Source organism: Dipodomys ordii, unplaced genomic scaffold, assembly GCF_000151885.1.
Source record: "Dipodomys ordii isolate 6190 unplaced genomic scaffold, Dord_2.0 Scaffold28, whole genome shotgun sequence".
NCBI classification, from domain to species: Eukaryota; Metazoa; Chordata; class Mammalia; order Rodentia; family Heteromyidae; genus Dipodomys; species Dipodomys ordii.
Genome location: NW_012267244.1, coordinates 11,275,725 through 11,296,090, shown reverse-complemented (window position 1 = coordinate 11,296,090; position 20,366 = coordinate 11,275,725). Strand labels below are relative to the sequence as shown.

The following is a 20,366-nucleotide window of genomic DNA, read 5'->3' as shown; positions in this document are numbered from 1 at the left end:
TTAGAAAGATGTGCTTTAAATTTTTAGGCAACCTCCTCTGTTGACAGGGAAATAAAGTCAAAACGGTTGTTTTAGTTCTCAATTTATCTTCCTATATTTTTTAGCCAAATTGAGACTACTTAAGAAATGTGAAAACTAGATTATTAAGATAACAACATATATTACATTTTACTGCCTGATATGTTACATGTGAAATAATACAGCAATGTTATATGTAAAGAACACAACCAGTTTCTAGATACATGCTTGACGGAAAAAATTCTATGTTGTCACATAGAATGTTGTCACATAAACTGACATCAATGGAAATGGGGTCTGTAACAATAAAGCTAGAGGCTGGGAATGATTAATTTCACTTATTCTAAACATGTCTGATAAGTACCTATTATATATTTTCTAGGATCCTAGTTCTTTTTCTTATTTTTTTATCTTTAAGTAGCTATACAAAGGAGTTACTGTTTGATAGAGCTGATTATGACTAAAATGCATCTTGATTAATGTCACACCTTTCAACATTCTCACTCATTCCTTTTCAGCCTCTTCCTCCCTCACTCTTCTTAATTTTGTAGAATATACATTAAATTCTTTTTTTTTTTTTTGTCATGGGGCTTGAACTCTGGGCCTGGGTGCTGTCCCTTAGCATTCCAGCTCAAGGCGAGTGCTCTACTGCTTGAGCCACAGTGCCACTTCCAGTTTTCTAGTGGTTTATTGGAGATAAGAGTCTCACAGACTTTCCTGCCCAGGCTAGCTTTGAACCTCGATCCTCAGATCTCAGCCTCCTGAGTAGCTAGGATTATAGGTGTGAGCCACCGGCGCCCGGCTACATTAAATTATGACTGCACTTTACCTCTCTTTATCTGTCTATATTTCTAGTATAAAAGACAAGGCAATCTTTCTCCTATGCAATGTTTACTGAAGTCATTTGAAGTTTCTACTTCGTTTCTTTAGATGTCTTGGAAGTTTAGAATTGGAAAGATTTAAAAACAAACTATTCTGGACCCATAATTTCCCAGATGAGGGTTTAAACTTAAGTCAAATGCTGATATACCAGCTTAAATTTATAAAATTTTGTGTCAGATCACATATTCTATAGAAGCACAAATGTCAAATCTTCTGTGAAAATGTATATTAAATGAATTTCTTAAATTATGAATTTAGAAACTATTATAAAAAATTTTAATCACAGATAAAGCAGACTAATATAATGAATAAGAATTCATCACTAAGTTCCAAAATTATCTGGTAGGGTATGGGCTTAGCATTTATAAGGCCCTAAGTTTAATCCTTAGCACAAAGGGAGGAAAAGAGGGAGGAAGGGAGAAAAGAAAGGTAGAGAGAAGGGAGGAAGGGAATAAAGAAGGAAGGGAGGGAGGAAGGGAATAAAGAAGGAAGGGAGGAAGGAAGGGAGGGAGGAAGGAGGAAGGAGGAAGGGAGGAAGGGAGGAAGGGAGGAAGGAAGAAAGGAAGGAAGGAAAGAAGGAAGAAAAGAGGGAGGGAGGAGGAAGGGAAGGAGCGAAGGCAGGAAGGGGGAACAAAGGAGGGAGGGTCAACGTTTGGTCAAGTCTCTTTTAAGACTACAAAGTAGTTCGAATTCAATCTGCCAGTTTATCTGGCATCTTGATCAGTGTTACCCCTTCCATCATTCTCCCCTGGAAGAACTTTTTTTTCTGTTTGCACTAGTGGGTTTTGGACTCGGGCCTTTTATTTGCTAGACAAGAAAGAGCTTACCATTCAAGCTGTATCACCAGCTGTTTATTCCTTTTCGGGAGTATAAAGTAGTTCTTTCTTTTTTGTTTTTAAGAAAAACACTAATAACAGAGGTGAACTTGGCTGATAAATACGTAATGACAAATGCATAAAAAGCTAAAAAATTATTCTTCACTGAAAATACCACAACAGAAACAACAAGACTTGAAATATAGCAACTGATATTACTATATCAATTGTTATAGCTAAGATCAAATTCCTTTGGCTTTAGAGGAGAAATTATGAGCCAAAATTAAAAATAATTTTGTCATTTTAAACTTGGGAAAAAATCCCTTATTTCTTCTGATGAAAATGTTAGTAGACACAAAATGTAGCAAAAAAGAATAATAAATAACACAAAGTTTAGAGAACTCTGAATATGGAAAACAGATCCACAAAAAAGAAACCTTTTAAAAGCAAATTACACTTGTAAAAACTCTAATTTTTGATACTATATGTTTAGTTAAATAAGTGCTCAAAATGATAATCTTAGGAAAGAGTATGTCAGTCAGTGAACTATCTAAGCTTTTGAAATAGTAAACCTAAAGCCAAGCTAAAGGAACCACAGAGAAAGAAGAGACGCTTTAATCCTATTTCTTGTAAAGTTATGTACATATTTCCTTTGCATGCTCACATGTTCTCATTCTCTCCACCCCCCTCTGTATCTGTCTTGAGTTTCTTGTCACAAATAGTACTAAATAACTGTGGAGAATTCTACTGTAATACTGGTAAGCACTGTGAATACTATTTACCAGTTAAAGACTTTACTGGCACAGATTTGCTGAAATCAGTTAAAAGTATTTTGCAACAACAACAAAGTAGGTGTTTGTAATAATCTAGAAAAGAAATAGATGAAAATGGTCTGATGTAAAATAAGAGACCTCAAAAGCAGTATAGAAATAAAGAGATCAGTAAGAAGATATACCAAAGTTTAACTCAAAAAAATTAAAACAATTCAACCCTAAAAGAGAACTGAATAAAAGAGCAAGAAGAGACATAGCTAGGCAATGGAAGCACAACATACTATAAAACTTTAATTAAAAAATGTTTTCAATTTAAGCAGACCCAGACCAGTGATTTTTCATTATTTTTACCACAGTTCTGTGACTACTGACATTTTCATCAGAACAAATAAAGGATTTTCTCCAAATTTAAAATGACAAATTATGTTTAATTTTGACTTATAATTTCAAAGGAACTTCATCCTAGCTGGACTTTACCTCTTAAGCCTGGGACTTGGCTATACCTTAACTGAAATGACACTGTAATTTTACTTAAAGGTAGTTCTAACCATTTAAGAAAATAAACTATCATATGCAGATTGTCATTTGTGTGGCAACATATTCATGATAACCCATGCCTTAGTAAGTGCTTATTTTGAGCATTTATTTGAGATGTACTTCAAAAAAATCTGTCCTTGCAGGGCAACTTGAAAAACACTGGTATTCTGGCTATATAAGAGGTAGGCAATTGTTTTCTCCCCTTCTCTTGCCTCAACTAGTCCCCTAGAAGCAACCTGGAGAGAGAATAACAGTAAGAGGGAGTACAAAGTATGACAAAAATTACTCAGGAAAACAAAACCCTAAGTATGAAACAACTTCAATCATGATTATCATTATATTATGGTATAATTGCCCTAATAATTCTAAACACTGATTTAGTAGATTTTAGACAGTGAGTCACATTCTTCTATTTAGAATTATGGCTAGGTGTTCCTTTTTATTATTTTAAAACAAATATGATGATCCTTGTTTTAAAAAAAAAGCAGTTCTGATGGAGGCCTTTCTTTACTTCTGAAATGAGGCTTCATCTCTCATCAGAGAGATAGGACTTGATTAGGTTTTCTGTTAATAGCAAAAACCCATAAGCTTACTTGTTAATCAACTTTCCTTATATAAACTATCTTATAAAAGGATAGAAAGTAACTCTAGAAGCTATATTTGTTTTACATATTTTTTATTTTTTAAAGCCTTATCTTTGTCTTACTCTGTAAAACTAAATTCAAGAAAAATACACAAGGTTTTCCTTCTTCCAATCCTCTAGGTGGTCAATCTTAGGACATATGTTATATGGCTTCTTGGTCATGCTGTCAAATGCCACTTTTCCATGGGCATAAGAAATTCCATGCTGACTACTGGTACGTAGACCCTGGTTTGATCTGTTGTTGTCACTGTTTACACCCCAGAATCACATGAGTATGAAAGGAGAACCCACAATGCAATGCTCTCCATGAGGACAGAATCTTGTCCATCTTGTTTCTCACTGTCTTTGTGTGCTGGCCTGAATACTCAATTAAATTAAAACTTAATTGGAATAGGTCTATCTGGAATACAGCATCCCTAAAAAGAGATTGGGGTTTTGTCTCAGCTCTTGAGAGGTCATCTCTAGACGATTTACCCTCACAATGAGATCTTTGGGGGCTGGGAAGGTGGCTCAGTGGTAGAGCTCTTGCCTTGCATGCATGAGGCCCTGGGTTTGATTCTTCAGCACCACATAAGCAAAAAGAAAAAAGCTGGAAGTGGAGCTGTGGCTCAACTGGTAGAGCGCTAGCCTTGAGCTGAAGAGCTGAGGGACAGCGCCCAGGCCCAGTTCAGGCCCCATGACCGGACCCTCCCCCCCAAAAATGAGACCTTTAGGCTTACATCTGTCAATTTATATAACTGAAGTGACTCATGGTTGGCCTCTAGGGAGCTTCTGCTAAGAGCTAACTCAGGATGGGTGCTGGCTAAGCCAGAAACATCAACCATGTGATTAGACAGCTGGAGTATTCTGCCACATACATATGAGACTGAGTATAAGGAGAGTGGAGGGATGGAGACTGAGTTGAATCAAGTGGCAGTAATTCAACCATGTCCCTGTAATACAGCCTCAACTTAAAACTTTGGCACTGTAATGCATTAAGCTTCTTATCTGGCAGAATTCCATCATATTGCCATAGTTTCATGCCAGTAGGGTAACCAAGAAGGGCTGCTTTTGGAACTCTCTCAGAACCTATCCTATGTGTCTCTTCTTTTTGCTGGTTCTAAGTTGTTATCTTTGCCTATAATAAAACATTAATACCGAGACTAATGCTTTTCCAGATTCTGTGAGTTGCTAGCCAAAAAAAAAAAAATTTAAACCTGAAGATGGTTTAATCTTAAACGTGTAGTAGATATAAGAAATCTTGAGCCAACCTACCAATCTAGAATACTGTGACTGTTTAAACGAGTTTGGCCCCTAAGTGTCATATTTAACAAATTAAGATTGTTTTGTCAGCTCTATTCTTTCTTCTATGGACTAGTGTTAGAATTATGGTTCCTCAATATACTATACCTTGTATTTTGTAAGGATCAGGGTTTTTTTCCGACTTTTATGTTTTATTTTTCTCTTTAAATTGTATTGTAAAGGTGATATACAGAGGAGTTACAGTTACATAAGTCAGGTAATTAGTACTTTTGTTGAACAGTGTTACCCCTCCCTCATTTTCTCCACTTTTTCCCCTCCTGACCCCCCTTCCTCCCAAGTTGAATCTTTTTGCACTCTCCTAAATTAAATTGTGACTCATGCAGATCAAATCTGTTATTTTTATTGTATCAAAGTCAGAGCTTCCTCACTAAATATTAGTGTGCTATGATGCTGGCCACCATAAGATGTCCGAAAGGTCAGGTTGGTCCTTGTAGTACATGGAGCTCTTCTAATATCCTTCAGTATTCTATTTACCCCAAAGCACAGTAAGATATGGTTACTTTTCTATATATGTCAAGATATCATAAAACTAGGAAACAACAGGTTAACTAATCATTAGTACGTTTTTCCTGGGAAAGTATATTATCAACACACTGCCTGGTTTTTCCAACTTTATTATAAAGGCATGTTAGCCACACCAAACTACTGTTTTTACAACAGTCTGAGTTCTTTCAGGCATTCATATACAGCATTTCCTCTGCCAGGAACATCATTCTCCTTTTACTCTAGTGGCCTAGGCAAACTTATTCAAGACTTTGTTTCCAGGTCCCATGTGTAAATTCTTTTCTAAAAGCTCTTTGTCAATTGGAGCAGTCAGTGAATTTGCAATGCTAGCAGCAATTGACAATTTCAGTCTCGTGGTACCTGAACCCTCTCCTCATTCATTTCCTCTTCCATTACTTTTATTTGACTTTTGCCTTTGTTGATTGTTAAAGCATTGTTTCCTAGCATTCTACTTTATACCTGTCTCTTCTCACCCCCATGGGTCCCTAGTAGGATCTTGTAGACTCTTCTATTTCCTCTCCCTAAATTATTAATACCCTGATGGCTTTCCAGGACCAGTTGGTCCTGGTTTTTCTATGAAATTCAGAATTGATGTTTCCTTTCTTACTGTACATCTCCAACCTGATGTTCCACAAGTACCTCAGATTCAAATGTCTCAAATTAAATTCCACTGTCATTGTTCTCTCTTCTTTTTCCTTTTTTTTTTTTGTCTTGGGAAGAACAGCATCCAGATCATTCAAATCAGAACCTGTTACCTAACAATCACAAAGCCTTTCTCCTTCTCTTCGAGACCAGTTTATCTTCCACACAGCCATATAAAATAAAGAATTAATCAATGTAAATGACCTCTCAAAAGTTGTCATACTACCTTTTCAAAATCTTTTAAGGCTTAAAGCTATTTTATCAGCTTCATATATAGCTATTCCTTTCTCTACTCATATAAACAATGCCATTACTAACTGGACAAGTTGGTTCATGCCGGTAATCCTAGCTACTCAGGATGCTGAGAGCTGAGGATCAAGGTTCAAAGCCAGCCTGGGCAGGAAAGTCCGTGAGACTCTTATCTCCAATAAGAAAACTCAGAAAACAGAAAGTGGCACTGTGGCTCAAGTGGTAGAGTGCTCACCTTGAGCTGAGGGAGAGTGCCCAGGCCGAGAGTTCAAGCCCCATTATTGACCAAAAAAACAAAAAACAAACAATGCCTTTTCTGAAATACATGTCTCTTTTTCTTCTTGTTCATAAACTCTGTCATTTTTTTTTTTTTGGGTCCCGTCATGGGGCCTGAACTCTGGGCCTGGGTGTGGTCCCTCAGCTCTTCAGCTCAAGGCTAGCGCTCTACCACTTGAGCCACAGCGCCACTTCCGGCTTTTTTCTTTTTGCTTATGTGGTGCTGAGGAATTGAACACGGGACCTCAGGCATGCAAGGCAAGCGCTCTACCACTGAGCTACCTTCCCAGCCCTCTGTCATTCTTTCAGACTCAATACAAATGTTAATACTTGCATTTACTGATAGTGCTTAGTTCAGAATTACTTGTACCTTTCCTTGTGTACTTTAACATTTAAAGTTTTTTCGTCTGTTTCACTCAGTAAACTGTGAGTTCCTAATTTAAGAAGGGATTATGTCTTATTAACCTGTCATTTGTAATTTTAGCACAGTAACTTTGTCATACTGTTTAGAAAAAAGATGTCTTTTAAGTAAATGGAAAATTATGACCAAGTATCTAATGCACTTGTTTTAGACTATAAGAACAGAAGACTTTACTGTGTTCTATAAGCAACATAAACATTAGGGAACATGTCAGTAAATACCTTCACGATTATACAAATGAAAGCTCTCCTACATTGGAGGCTTCTATGGCTATTTTCTGGAGAACATTACAAGGCTGAGGAACACAGCCAGCATCTCACAATCTAAAAGTCATTATCTATAGCTGGATTTTTCAAAGGCAGATATTGCTTTACATTCACTTTAGACTTGTCAGTTCTTCTTGTTGAACTGTTTTTAAAATTACCATCTCATATTGCATGGGTAATATAAGTAAAAATGTTTTTCTTGCCAGGCGCCGGTAGCTCACACCTGTAATCCTAGCTACTTAGGAGGCTGAGATCTGAGGATCGATGTTCAAAGCCAGCCCAGACAGGAAAGTTCGTGAGACTCTTATCTTCAATAAACCTCTAGAAAACCGGAAGTGGTCCTGTTGCTCAAGCGGTAGAGCACTCACCTTGAGCTGAAGAGCACAAGGACAGCGCCCAAGCCCAGAGTTCAAGCCCCAGGACCAACAACAACAACAAAAAAAAGTTTTCTTTGTAATAAAATCTGAAGGGTTAAACTTTTAATTTTATTTTAATTGTTATATGTAATTCTTCAAAACAACAGTCAGGATATTTTCTTAAAAATACATTTTCTTTTTATTATTACAGTAGAACTCATCCCAGGACTGGCAAACAAACAAATAAAATGTAACTCAAATAGCTTAACTGAAGTAGAAATTTCCTGTAAACTGATTTGAAGCATAATTGAGAATTTATAAAAATCAAACATGAAATGAAGCATGTCTTCTATGAGTAAGATATTTAGAAGACAAAGGATGGAGTTAATAAGATTACAGTGAACAAATACATGCATGCCAATAATTAAGAGTTTACCATATATGGTATATGCACAGATTGATTTCTATATTTTAAAGGAAGCAAAAAGGTACAGGAAAAAGAAGATGGAATTTTGAAAAATAAAACCTGGATTCAAGTTCAACTTCTATTTCTTATCACTTGGGTGGTGTTAGCAACTACAAAATAAACTTGTAATAGACTTTTATAAATTTAGAAAATGAATAAAATGATAAAAACAAATCAAATGAGATAATGCATGCAAGATACAGTAGCACTTTTAACAGCTGGCAGTGTTTTTTTTATTGTATATGTATATCACAATCTGTACTAGGGATAAACATTTAGTTTGTCTCCAATATTTTGCCCTTCCAATGTGCCTTTGAAAATATTTCAGCATGTATGTCTACAAATAACCACATACTGTTGGATTACAGGGATGAATATAGTCAAGTATTTTCAAATTACTCTCCAAATAGTGGTTTCACTGATATGCATTTCTACTAGCTGTATCTTTTGCTTTGTTTTGTTTTTGGTGCCAGGGGGATTAAACTGTGTGCTGTCCCCAAGCTTTATTTGCTAAGCTAGCATTCTACCACTTGAGCCACAGCTCCACTTCCAGTTTCTTGGTTGTTAATTGTAGATGAGTGTCATGGACTTTCTTGCCAGTGCTGGCTTTTAACCATAATCCTCAGATCTCTGCCTCCTAAGTAGCTAGAGTCACAGGTATGAGCCACTGGTGCCAGGCTTAACTACATTTTCTTTGCCAACATTTATACTGTTAGCTTTTAAATTTTAAAGAAACATTTACAACCTTTGATATTTAAAAAATAAACTTCCTATAGTAAAGTTCTTAAGTTTTAAAAACTCTCATATAATCATTAACTGTAATAAGCTTCCATATTGTAGATTTGCTTTAATGTAAACAATAGTATTATGAAACTGAGATGGATGGAAACTTTGGATTGCTTGGCTGTGATAAGATGAAATGAATTACTATGTGTCTAAAGCAATAAGATTTTACCAAAGCCATCAACTCTTTTAGAAACAATGAGCAGAATGAAATATCAGAGAAATAAGTTTTTAGCTGTAGTAAATGACAACTGGATCAAGATACAAATGGACTGCTATAAGATCACATAGTTGGTTCGGGTGATCCTTGAATTTTAGTTGCTAGACTTAGCATAAAGCAATAATCAATTCTCTGATCTGAAGACAAGACAAAACAAAAACAATAACAACAAAACCAAATAGACAAGAGATGGTTTAACTTGCTGTTACTGTTGGGATATAAGTATTCCCCCAATTTTTGGGGAGGCTGTGAAATCTTTAGGAGGCGGGGCCTACTTGTATGAAATAGGCTCCTTGAGTATCCCTATGAAGATGAAACCTGGTTCCCAGATTTTGCCTTGCTCCATCTCTGCTTCTTGACTGGCATATCAATTGGTTTCTTCTCCCATGGGTTCCCTGGCATGACTAATTGAAAATGAGCTAAAATACTTCCTTTTCTCTTTCATGTGTTCCCATTTGCTATTTGTTCACAACAATGATAAAACTAATTGATTAATACATCTGTAGATAGGTGGTTTTAACTCATGAGGTACTAATGTCTTTCTCAACACAGAATATGATATGGAGAAGAAATGTGTTTGGATGCAAGCTCTACGAGCATCTCTCGAGCACAATTCTCATAGCACTGCTTTGTGGGCAATATCATGGCCTGTTGTACACTGGTCCTGGTGATATTAAACCTGACTGAGAAAATACGTCATTAAGGAACTGCTTTATAAGAAGCAGGTAAAGAGGAGAAGGAGAATAAATAACAGAGGTGGGGAGATGGACTGGAATACATTGTAGACATGCATGGACATGTCACAACCCTCCCCCCTTATATAACTAATGTATACTAATAAAAATATTGCTCATTTGTGAAGCCACCTGTTGATGAACTTATTATGCAAAACTGAAACAAGTGCTGAATTTATACCTCATCTTCATCATAGTTTACAAAATTAAAGGCTTTTCTTATACTATTAGACATTACTTAAAAAGAATCTTTGCATTACAGATACATACTTCAAAGGTCTAGAACAAATAGTGAAACTGTTTGTTGGTTTGTTTTTTGGTAACAGGTTCTCACTTTTTCCAAATAATTTTTAAATGGTTATTTTTTCTTTTAATTTTATTAATTATATTTCTTTATTTATTTTATGTGGTACCAGGAATTGAACCCAAGGCCTCATGCATGCTAGGCAAGCACTCTACCACTTAGCCACATTCTTAACCTCATTTTTTAAATATATTTTTTATTGTAAAAATACTGTACAGAGGGGTTATAGTTACATGAGCAAGTCATTTTTTTTTAGACTGGCTAGAAACCTTAGGCTCAAGAGTAGCTGGGACTATAGGTATGTACCATCATACTCAGCTGCATGAAAGTTTTATGACAAGGAATACTTTGATGCTACAGAGATATAACAGTACCAGAGGAAAAAAATGTACAGGTAAATGTAGATAAAAGCCAAAGTAAACTGAGATGAAAATGGTCTGCACAAAACTTTAAAACATTAAAAAATTAGAAGGTATTTTCTGAATTGGACTTTTGTTAGAAAAACTACTCAAGACTTCAATTATTTTGAAAAATGAAAAAATAAAAGGCATCATATAAAAACTGAGCTAAAATATTTAACTTACATTGATGGCTGAAGAAGAAGTGGACAAGTTTAAGCCTTCAAGATCAGTGATCACACTTGGAGAGAGAACTGGTGTGGGAAATGAGATTGGAGTAGATGCTGGACTGACTGAAAAAAAAAGTTCAAATTAACAAATGTGCATGAAAATTTAATTCAAATTATTAAAAGCAACATTTTTATTTTGTTAGTAAATCTAATTAAATTACTTTGATTAATAAATGTATGACAATTCTATTTTACATGTTGATTTAGTCAAGTTATTATCAAGTCATGGCAGTTATGAGTCTTAACTTCCAAAACATAATGGCAAATCCTATAACAAAATAAGAATGTAAATATCCTTTATAGTGATCGTTTTTGAAAATTTTTATTATATAACATTTTAGCAGCATTTATCACCCAGAAACTTTACTAGAAAAAAAAGGTGAAGAAACATTTTTCCACACTAATAATCAAGAATAACATCCTTTGAGAGAGTTCTACAGTTGAGTCACAAATCCTAAATCATTTCTGTATTTCTTTTTCTCTGTTATAATTAAGAGTCCTGGCTACCTAACTCCCTTCTAGTCATACTTTGTCAGAAAAATTATATTCTAGAAAGAATGTATTGCTTATTCTAAAATTGGCATGTACTTGAAAAAAATACCTGTAAATTTGAAAAATCTTTTAATAGTAAGTCTAATCATGTCGCTCACTTGTCTGAGACTTTTCTAAGCTCACACTCACCTCTCAAGGTTCAACTCAAGTGTACTAGGTCCTCAATATGCAGCTACCCTACCAGCTACTCTAGAGACAAAGCCCTCCTTAGTGTACCTAATATAGCTTCTGTGTTCCTTTTTGGTCTCACAAATCTGTAAGGACAGACTTCTATAACTCTGCTTCTCAGATAACATAAATTTGTGCCTTTATATATTTGTACTGTGTGTTTGTGTGTTATGTGCTAGTCCTGGGGCTTGAAATTAGGGTTTAGGCTCTGTCCTGTAGCTTTTTTTGCTCAAGGTTAGCTCTCTAGCCACTTGAGTCACAGCTCAACTTCTAGCTTTTTTTTGGTGGTTAACTGAAGAGTCTCATGTACTTTCCTGCCCAGGGTAGCTTTGAACTGTAATCCTCAGATCTCAGCCTCCTGTGTAGCTAGGATTACAGCTTATAAAAAGAGTAAAAAAGGGGAAAACAGAGAGAGATACACTCGGAGACATAAGAGAGACAGGAAGGACTGAAGGGGGGAAGAAGGAGAGGAGAGGGAGAGAAAGTGAAGGGAAGAGAAGTGAGAGAAGGGGAGGGGAAGGGAGAGGAGAAACACACAGCCCCAAAATTGTATTACCAACCAGGAAAACTTTTCAATGAATCTAAATACATATACAATTAGGAAAAGCAGAGCTGAGAGTTGGTAGAGGAAGCAATGGTGGCCTTTAGTTCCCCAACCTGCATTTACTTAGTGACTGAAACATTGCTACAAACCCTAAGCTTCCTCAGACTTACATAAAAACCACTGTAAAAGCCATGAAGAGAAGGAGGGAAAAAAGGAGAGAGGGAGAAGAGAAACAATACAAGAGGAAGAAAGGGGAGTGAGGAGGAGAGGGACAAGAGGAAGGGGAAGTGGGGGAGGGAGAGGGAAAGAGAGGGAGAAACAGAGATACATACAGAGACAGAGAGACATACAAGGAAGGGTTGGGGGTGGGGAGAGGGAGTGAGAGAGAAGGACACAGAGAGGTGAATACCACCAATGGCTAAAAAGGGGCTTTTTAAAAAAGAATGGATCCGGGCTAGGAAGGTGGCTCAGTGGTAGCGTGCCTGCATGCATGAAGTCCTGGGTTCAATTCATCAGCACCACATAAGCAGAAAAAGCCGGAAGTGGTGCTGTGGCTCAGGTGGTAGAGTGCTCACCTTGAGCTGAAGAGCTGAGGGACAGCGCCCAAGTCTAGAGTTCAGGCTCCACGACAAAAAAAAAAAAAAAAAAGAATGGATCTAATTTTTAGGTAAGGATTGGATTTGCAAAAAGAAAAAGAATCCAGTTAATTATTTGATGAGAATATTGTAAATGAAGTGGGAACTGAAAAAACTAAGAGAGTTGGATTTACCTTCTAAATAAACTATTAAATTCTACGAAACAGGAAGGACATGGTAAATATGGTGCTGTAGGATGATTAATCTGATGGCAGTTTAAGGGACAGACTGAAGGATAGAGGTCAAAAGGACTCAAGAAAGATAACAGTGAGAAAGCTTCAAAGGGTATACATATTAAAGACACTGGCAACTGAGTTACAGGGAGATTAAGACTTACCGAGGTCACAAAAAAGCAAATGGTTGGAACCATTACAGAATTAGAACCTGGTTCTTCTAACCTGGATGGCATATCAAGTTGCCTTTGTACGTAATCTGTGATGTTTTTCTGATGGGTTCTAAATGCATGCTTGTTCATAGTTGGTCTGTGTACATCTATCTATCCATCCAATCTGCCATCACCCATCTATTCAAAACATCAACTGCTTATACTATGAAGGATAAAACAGTGAAAAAGAAATAACTTCTGATTTCTAGTATGTCTTGGCTAAATTCATCAAAGCTGTGTGGTAGCATACACTTGACACCCCAGCTATGCAAGAAGCACAAATAGGAGGATCTAGTTCTAGGTCAGCCTGGGTGTAAGTGTGAAATCCTATTAACTGAAGTAAGAGAACTGCAGGTGTGGCTCAAGCAGTAGAGAGCTTGCTTAGCAAGTATAGGGATCTATGGCCACTGCAAAAAAAAAAAAAAAAAAGATAGAAAAGAAACTCACAAATTACATGATTAAAAAAAGCCTTTAATATTGTATTAGAAGACAAAAAGTTTTGGTGTGAGAAGAATGTATACACACACACATACACACACATGTATGTATATGCAGACAAAGAAGCAAGTGATAAAAGTTATCTTCAGATAACTTTTGGAAGGCAATTGGCATATGCTGAGAATTTGAAGCCATATGTCAGAATGTTAAGCCAAAGTGTTCACATTACAAACCCCTTCCCTCCCCTTCCCTCTCTTTTCTTTTCTCTCTTGTTTGGTGCTGGTCCTGGGCCTTTAACTCAGGATTTGAGCCTGGTCTCTGAGCTTCTTTTGCTCCAGGCTAGTGCTCTACTTACTTGAGCACTCAGACTTTCCTCCCTGGCTGTCTTCAAACCATGATCCTCAGCTCTCAGCCCTCTAAGTAGTTAGTATAATAGGCAGGAGCCACCAGCACCCAGCTCATTTTTTCTTTTTAAAACTGACTAAAAACTACTTATTTCTTTGCTAAGTATTTTTAGTATAGTAATTATGTGGTCATTCTTCTAAGTTTCAAAGCTTCAACATTTGAGAATAGGCTATATACTCAGTGTATCATGGTTTGATACACAGCAAGCTAATGTGTAGTTAATGTAGTCACCTGCTGTGGCTGTATCCTTCACTGATGAAATGGGGCATCATCATTCACTGTTGTTGTCATCACTGACCCTTAGAAAATGCTTGTCATGTCCAAGGTGCACATTTAAAGTGCTTTCACATGTAGCAACACATATAAACCTTTTGAGATGAAATCAATCTAAGAGTATTAGTAAATTTCAGTTTGTACATAAAAGAATAAAGCACAGAGAGGTTAAGGAAGTTATCAAAGTTAATATGGCGAGCATTAACAGAACTAGGATTCGAACCCACATAGCTTAGCTCCATTGTCTTCTTAGTCACTCCACTCTCCTGCCTAGACCACATTCATTTGTTAATGTAATCTCACAGATTATAAGGTTTGTCAGATGGAGTTATTATTGGCTAGTAGATATTCTAAAAGGCTTCAGTTAGTTGTGCTAGTTATGACATAGGTTTATATTTTTTTAAAAAGAACTCCAGAAACATGACTGATATTTTATGGTCATCTTACTGATATCAAATGTATAGAGTACTAAGGTACTGAAAGATATTGTAATTTCCAGCGCTTAAAAAAAATACTTGAAAACAAAGGAATTGCTACCTTTAGTCATATATTATCCCGGCATAAATATTTTCTCATGTATTATCAGATGATATCCACAAACTTCAGGTAAGTTAGAGAGACACTTCTGACCACGACTTTTACTTGGTCCAGCATACCTTCTCTCACTCTGTCCTGTTGCCACCAATTGTGTAGATAATGCAAGACTTACACTTATACCAGAGGCCACAGACTGTAAGAGCACTCTGCATCAATATCTCTCATGTAATCTATAATGTGGCAATCTTACTGCTAACATTATGGTCTGATATGAAGTGTCCTTCACAGGCTCATATCTTAAAAACTTGGTACCCAGCTCATGGCACTATTTTGGGAGGTGCTTTGGAAGCATCAGTTGATAGAGCCCAGATGAAGAAAGCAGGCTAAAGTGTTTGTGAGGACAATCTTTGAAGGGTACCCTGTCCTTAACTCTTGCCTGTCTTTGTGTTTGGTTCCTAGATGCTATGAGGTGAATAGCTTACTCCTCCACACATTCTTACTGGCAGGATGTGTTGTCTCACTTCAGATCCAAAGTAAGGGAATTGGTAGACTACAGACTGAAACTTCTGACACCATGAGACAAAATGAATATTCTATCCTTTAAATTTTTCTCTGAGGATTTGTCACAAAGACAAAAAACTAACACACCGATTTATCTGTTCTCTTTTTACTCTGAGATTTCCTTTGGTAGGGACCCTGTTATTTAGCATCACTAGAATGTAGATTACCTGCATGGAAAATATTCAATAAATATTTTGTGAATAAAGAAATGGTCAATTTTAAAATCTGCAGTTTTTTCTGGTATGCAGTATATATAAAGCAAAAAACAAAAGAAATGTGTCTGCTGCTCTCTTCAGGATTGAAATAACCCTCACAAGCTGAGATCTCAGCCAGGATGGCGTGTAAAACTACCTTGTGTGTACTCAACACACTAGAATGAAGTCAATAGAGCCTTGTACGTATGTTTAACTCAACTCAGCTCAGACTTCTTTCATAGATCTTTGTAGCTTAAAATTTTTGTTGTGGTTGGTACTGGAACTCAAGGCTTTTTGTTGAACTCAGGGCTTTATACTTGCTTGGCTAACTTGTTCACCTGCCATTTTTCCACTTTTGTCATACTTCCAGACAAGTGTGTCTCTGTTTATTTTGGAAATAAGTATTGTGGACTTTTCTGCCCAAGCTGGTTTTGAACTATTTTGTGAATTAATTAATTTACTTATTTATTCCTGTCCTGGGGCTTAAACTCAGGGACTGGGTACTGTTCTTGAGTGTTTTTGCTCGAGGCTAGTGCTCTACCACTTGGGCCACAGATCTACTTCTGGCTTTTAGGTGGCTAATTGGAGATTAGAGTCTCAATGGTATTTCCTGCCCAGGCTAGCTTAAAAAGTGATCCTTAGTTCTCAGCCTTCTGTATACCTAGGATTACAGGTTCCAGCCCAGTTCCTTTGTAGATTTTTAGTGGATGTTTGTCTCCTTCTTGTTCTTAGCATACTTTGGATCTCTATTTTTTCTAATATAATAAAGGTATATATATATGTACTGATTCATGTTATCTGGTTCTGAGATTGGCCTTTTAATTTCTGCAAGAGAATGACTAAATTCTATTTATCTGTAAGGGTACCCAGTAAAGAACCTTGCACTTAGAGGACAATTCATCTATAAACATTTGCTGAACTGACTTGTTAAAAAGGAATTTTCAAGTGTCATTTCTGACAAATGTAGATCTATAAAAGATTTTTCAATAATTTTTAACTCACAGGTATTAACAATAAAGATGTATACACTACTTAAGACACATACATATATTTAAAAATTGCTTTAAAAATGAAAAAAATCTTACCTTTAAATTCTTAATTTTTTAAAAGAGACCTTTGTTTCTATATAGAAAAGTATATTAAATCAATTATGTATTTTCAGGTTTCCATTATTTACATGTTTAGTATCATTTACTTTCAATATTAAAATAAACTTCTGCAGTTTACAAATCCCTACTCCAAGATAATTTGTTAGTATTAAGTAGACTATGTAGCAGTAGTGACTTGAGAGGCTGCCATCAGAGGGTCTGGGGACAGCATTCTTAGTAGAGAACAGTAGGACAGAAGTCTTGGCAGGAGCAATACTGGTATGTTTGAGGAAAATAAGAAGCAGATAGTTTGAATCGTAGATAAGAGGCAGTAGGAGTCAAGCATCTATGGTCTTAGAAACATAGGAAAGGAGCACAAAATTTAGTCTAAATGCAGAATTAAGCCATTGATTTAAAGGTTTTAAAAACAAGGAAGCATTATAGAATTGTAATCACTTTATACAACGATTTAATAATAATTTTCAAAAACTTATAAATTCGGAAATGGTGTTCAGAAATCATACAATGATAAAGAGAACAGGCAATTGGCCTCCAGTGCTCCTCTCTACTTCTCAGGATCCGTTATCTTCAAACTTTTCTTTGAAATATGCCATGACTATCTACCACAGTCATGTACAATGCTGACCCTACAGAAGACACAGATTCAACCTTGTCCTTGGCACTGAAGACTTTATAACCCATGGGAATGGTATCAGACAGAGCAATGTGATCCATACCATGAGAGAGAGATGAATTAAGTGCTGGCTTTCAGACCTGAAAGGCCATGAAAGGCACAGGAGCTGTAAATATCAGTTAAGTGTTCTTATTGAATTCCAAGGGCCATAGACAAGGCTCTGGCATAGTTTCTACACTCCAGCTAATAACCATAAGGCCTTTGCTATCTATGTCTACTGATTTTGGTTAGAGGGGGACTGTCCAATTCTTGCTCTGGTTTCAACTCAACACACTGCAACACATCAGTGTGAAGAAGGCACTCCATGGGATGAAGTCACAATTTGTGTCTTTAAGAGACGTGGAGAGAATAGCAAATAAGATCAGACAGACACCTAGAACTACAATGCAGTGTACATGAGTGTCACAGAAGTCTTGACAAAGAGTTTTGATCCTCTTAATGGAGTTCCACCCCTCCCATAAGCTTCTCAAGGATGGCAACCAGGCTTTCCTCACCTCTGCATGGTCTGGATCCAGCTTACTGCCAAACACATGCTATACATTTATTAGATGAATGATGCACAATAAATGAATAAACACACAAAAAAGGGAGGAATAAGACCTGACTTTGTAGTACAGTGGCAAGATAAATTTCCAGAAAATAACTTCTAAATTAAAGGGTACAGAATTTAAACTTTATAGATGCTGCTCAAATAATTCAAAAAAAGCTATTTACATTCCTATGAGGAACATATATATGATATCTGTTTCTCCAAACCTTAGCAACATGTATGATACTAAACAAAATTTTTGCAAATACATAAAATGATTCAAATTCAGATACAAAATTTCATTATTGATACTGGGACTCCGTGATTCATGCCTGAAATCTTAGCCAGTCAAAAGGCTGAGATCTGAGGATGACAGTTTAAAGCCAAATTAGGCAGGAAAGTCCATGACTCTCATCTCTCTTTATTCATCAATATCCTCCCTCCCCACTCAAAAAAAGCTAAAAAACACAAAATGAAAACTTAGAAGTGGAGCTGTGGCTCAGGTGGTATAGTGCTAGCCTTGAGCAAATGGCTCAGAGACAGAGCCCAGACCCTGAGTTCAAACTCTTGGACTGGCACGCATGCACACACACACACACACACACGCACACACGCACACACACACACACACACACACACACACACTATTTGTACAAAATTTTCATCAACACATATAATGTTCTTTGATCATACTACTCAGTCTCCCTGTTATATCCACTTACTCCTTTCTACCAGTACTTTCCTTGGTCCTAATAGTTCCTGCTCTACCTCATGATCTTCCCTGCCCACTAGATGCCACATACGAGAAGAGAAAACATGTAATATTTCACTTTCTGATTACAGTTTATTTCAGTTAACATGATGATCTCAAGTTCTATCCATTTAGAATTCATATGGGATCTATTTCTCCAAACCTTAGCAATAATGGTGGTACCAAACTTTCCTATATTAACTATTTCTTGGTATTATACATTTTAATTACTCTATACTAAGAATTTTCCCTGGCTATTAGAGATAGGCCAAGGAAATAATACAACAGATCAAATCAAGGCAGACTGAGACAACCTAACAATACAACTCACCCTCTGCATGGGAAAGCAACACTGAAAACTGATGGCAGTTTAATATTCCTGAAAATACTTGTTGTCATTTTCTCTTAGTACAAAAATCTCTCTAGCAATAAGTTAGTGTCATTACCTAGCTCTCTCAATGCTGAGTGAATCTTTGTATGCTTGAGTAAGTATATTTGTAGGATTCTTAATTCTTAGAAACAGACTTATAGGGACAATATTTTTTCTTTTTGAGGTAAAATATTTGCATGTATAGATTAACTGACAGACAAAAAATTATTACTCATTTCCATTCCAATCAATATTGTGGCAAGTGGAAGATACTGATGTTCTTTACATTCCTCTACTTTCTTTGTTCCCTACCTACCTCCACAGGTTATGTGTGTGAGATCATACAAGCAACATTTCACAAAGCAAAAACTATAGGATATTCAGTAAGGTAAATATAAAGTAACAAAGTAAAGGACTTCCAACTTAATTTGATATACTTTATTTGGTCACCTGTATTTGTCCATATGACATAAAGCAGATATGCTGAATAGATAAGAGATACTAATAGCGCTAATTTCCAAAAATTATCTTGCCTTATTAGTTGGTATGTCTTTCACAACAGATGTTGATAAAATTTTGTATATGTAAATGAAAGTAACTAGAAAAACATTTTTAAAAAGTAAATGCAGAAGAAAAAATTTAACTTATGATACTTACAATCATCTAGATCTAGAAGTGAAATATCTTTGGTTAGAGGATTTCTATCTTGTTGACCTTTTTTTCCTTTTTCCTATAAAATAAAAACAACTCATTTACATGATATTTTCCTTAAAAATGTATAAAGCACCCTAAGCATTACAAAATGAACATATTTTTCCCCTTTCAATTTTCGTGCCAGTCTTGGGGCTTAATATCAGAGCATGGGCCATTGTCCCTGACCTTGTTTTTGTTTTCTCAAGGCCAGTACTCTACCACTTAAGCCACGGTTTCACTTCTGGCTTTTTTGGTGGTAAACTGGACATAAGAGTCTTACAGACTTTTCTGTCCAGGCTAGCTTTGAATTGTGATTCTTAGAGTTCAGTTCCAAGTAGCTAGGATTACAGGCACGAGCCACCAGCACTCAGCCTTCTCTTTTTAGTCTTAGAAACAAAGTAAGATTTTTGTATGGGGTTACATGAAATATGTTTCTAAATCAAAATTTCTGCCTCAACGTACAGTATTTTGTCTTCATTATACAGACTTAATTATTTCAAACATTTTTATGTTTAAAAATTGTGAAGAACTTTAAGGTGATAATTTAAAATTAGGGCTTCTTCCACATAAGATTTGTTTATCCTGTCTAATACATAGATGAAAACCCATATTATCAGAACTAGAATACAGTGCCCCAAGCACTGTACCAATTAATACTAATTAATGTTCATACTTTGTTTATACACTCAGAAAAGATTTACAAACTTAGGAAAGTATAATTAAGTATACA

General features: G+C 36.1%; 1 protein-coding gene across 1 annotated transcript in view; it reads right to left on the bottom strand.

Moving 5' to 3' along the window:
* The window catches only part of Ap3b1 (adaptor-related protein complex 3, beta 1 subunit), a 245,036-nt gene that overhangs the window by 60,858 nt on the left and 163,812 nt on the right, over nt 1-20,366 (bottom strand). Inside the window, exons 20-21 of the mRNA XM_013015820.1 lie at nt 19,601-19,673; nt 10,776-10,882 (exon numbers count right to left, since the gene is read on the bottom strand). Of these exons, the coding sequence (XP_012871274.1) occupies nt 10,776-10,882; nt 19,601-19,673 (180 nt within the window). The remainder of the gene's footprint in view (nt 1-10,775; nt 10,883-19,600; nt 19,674-20,366) is intronic.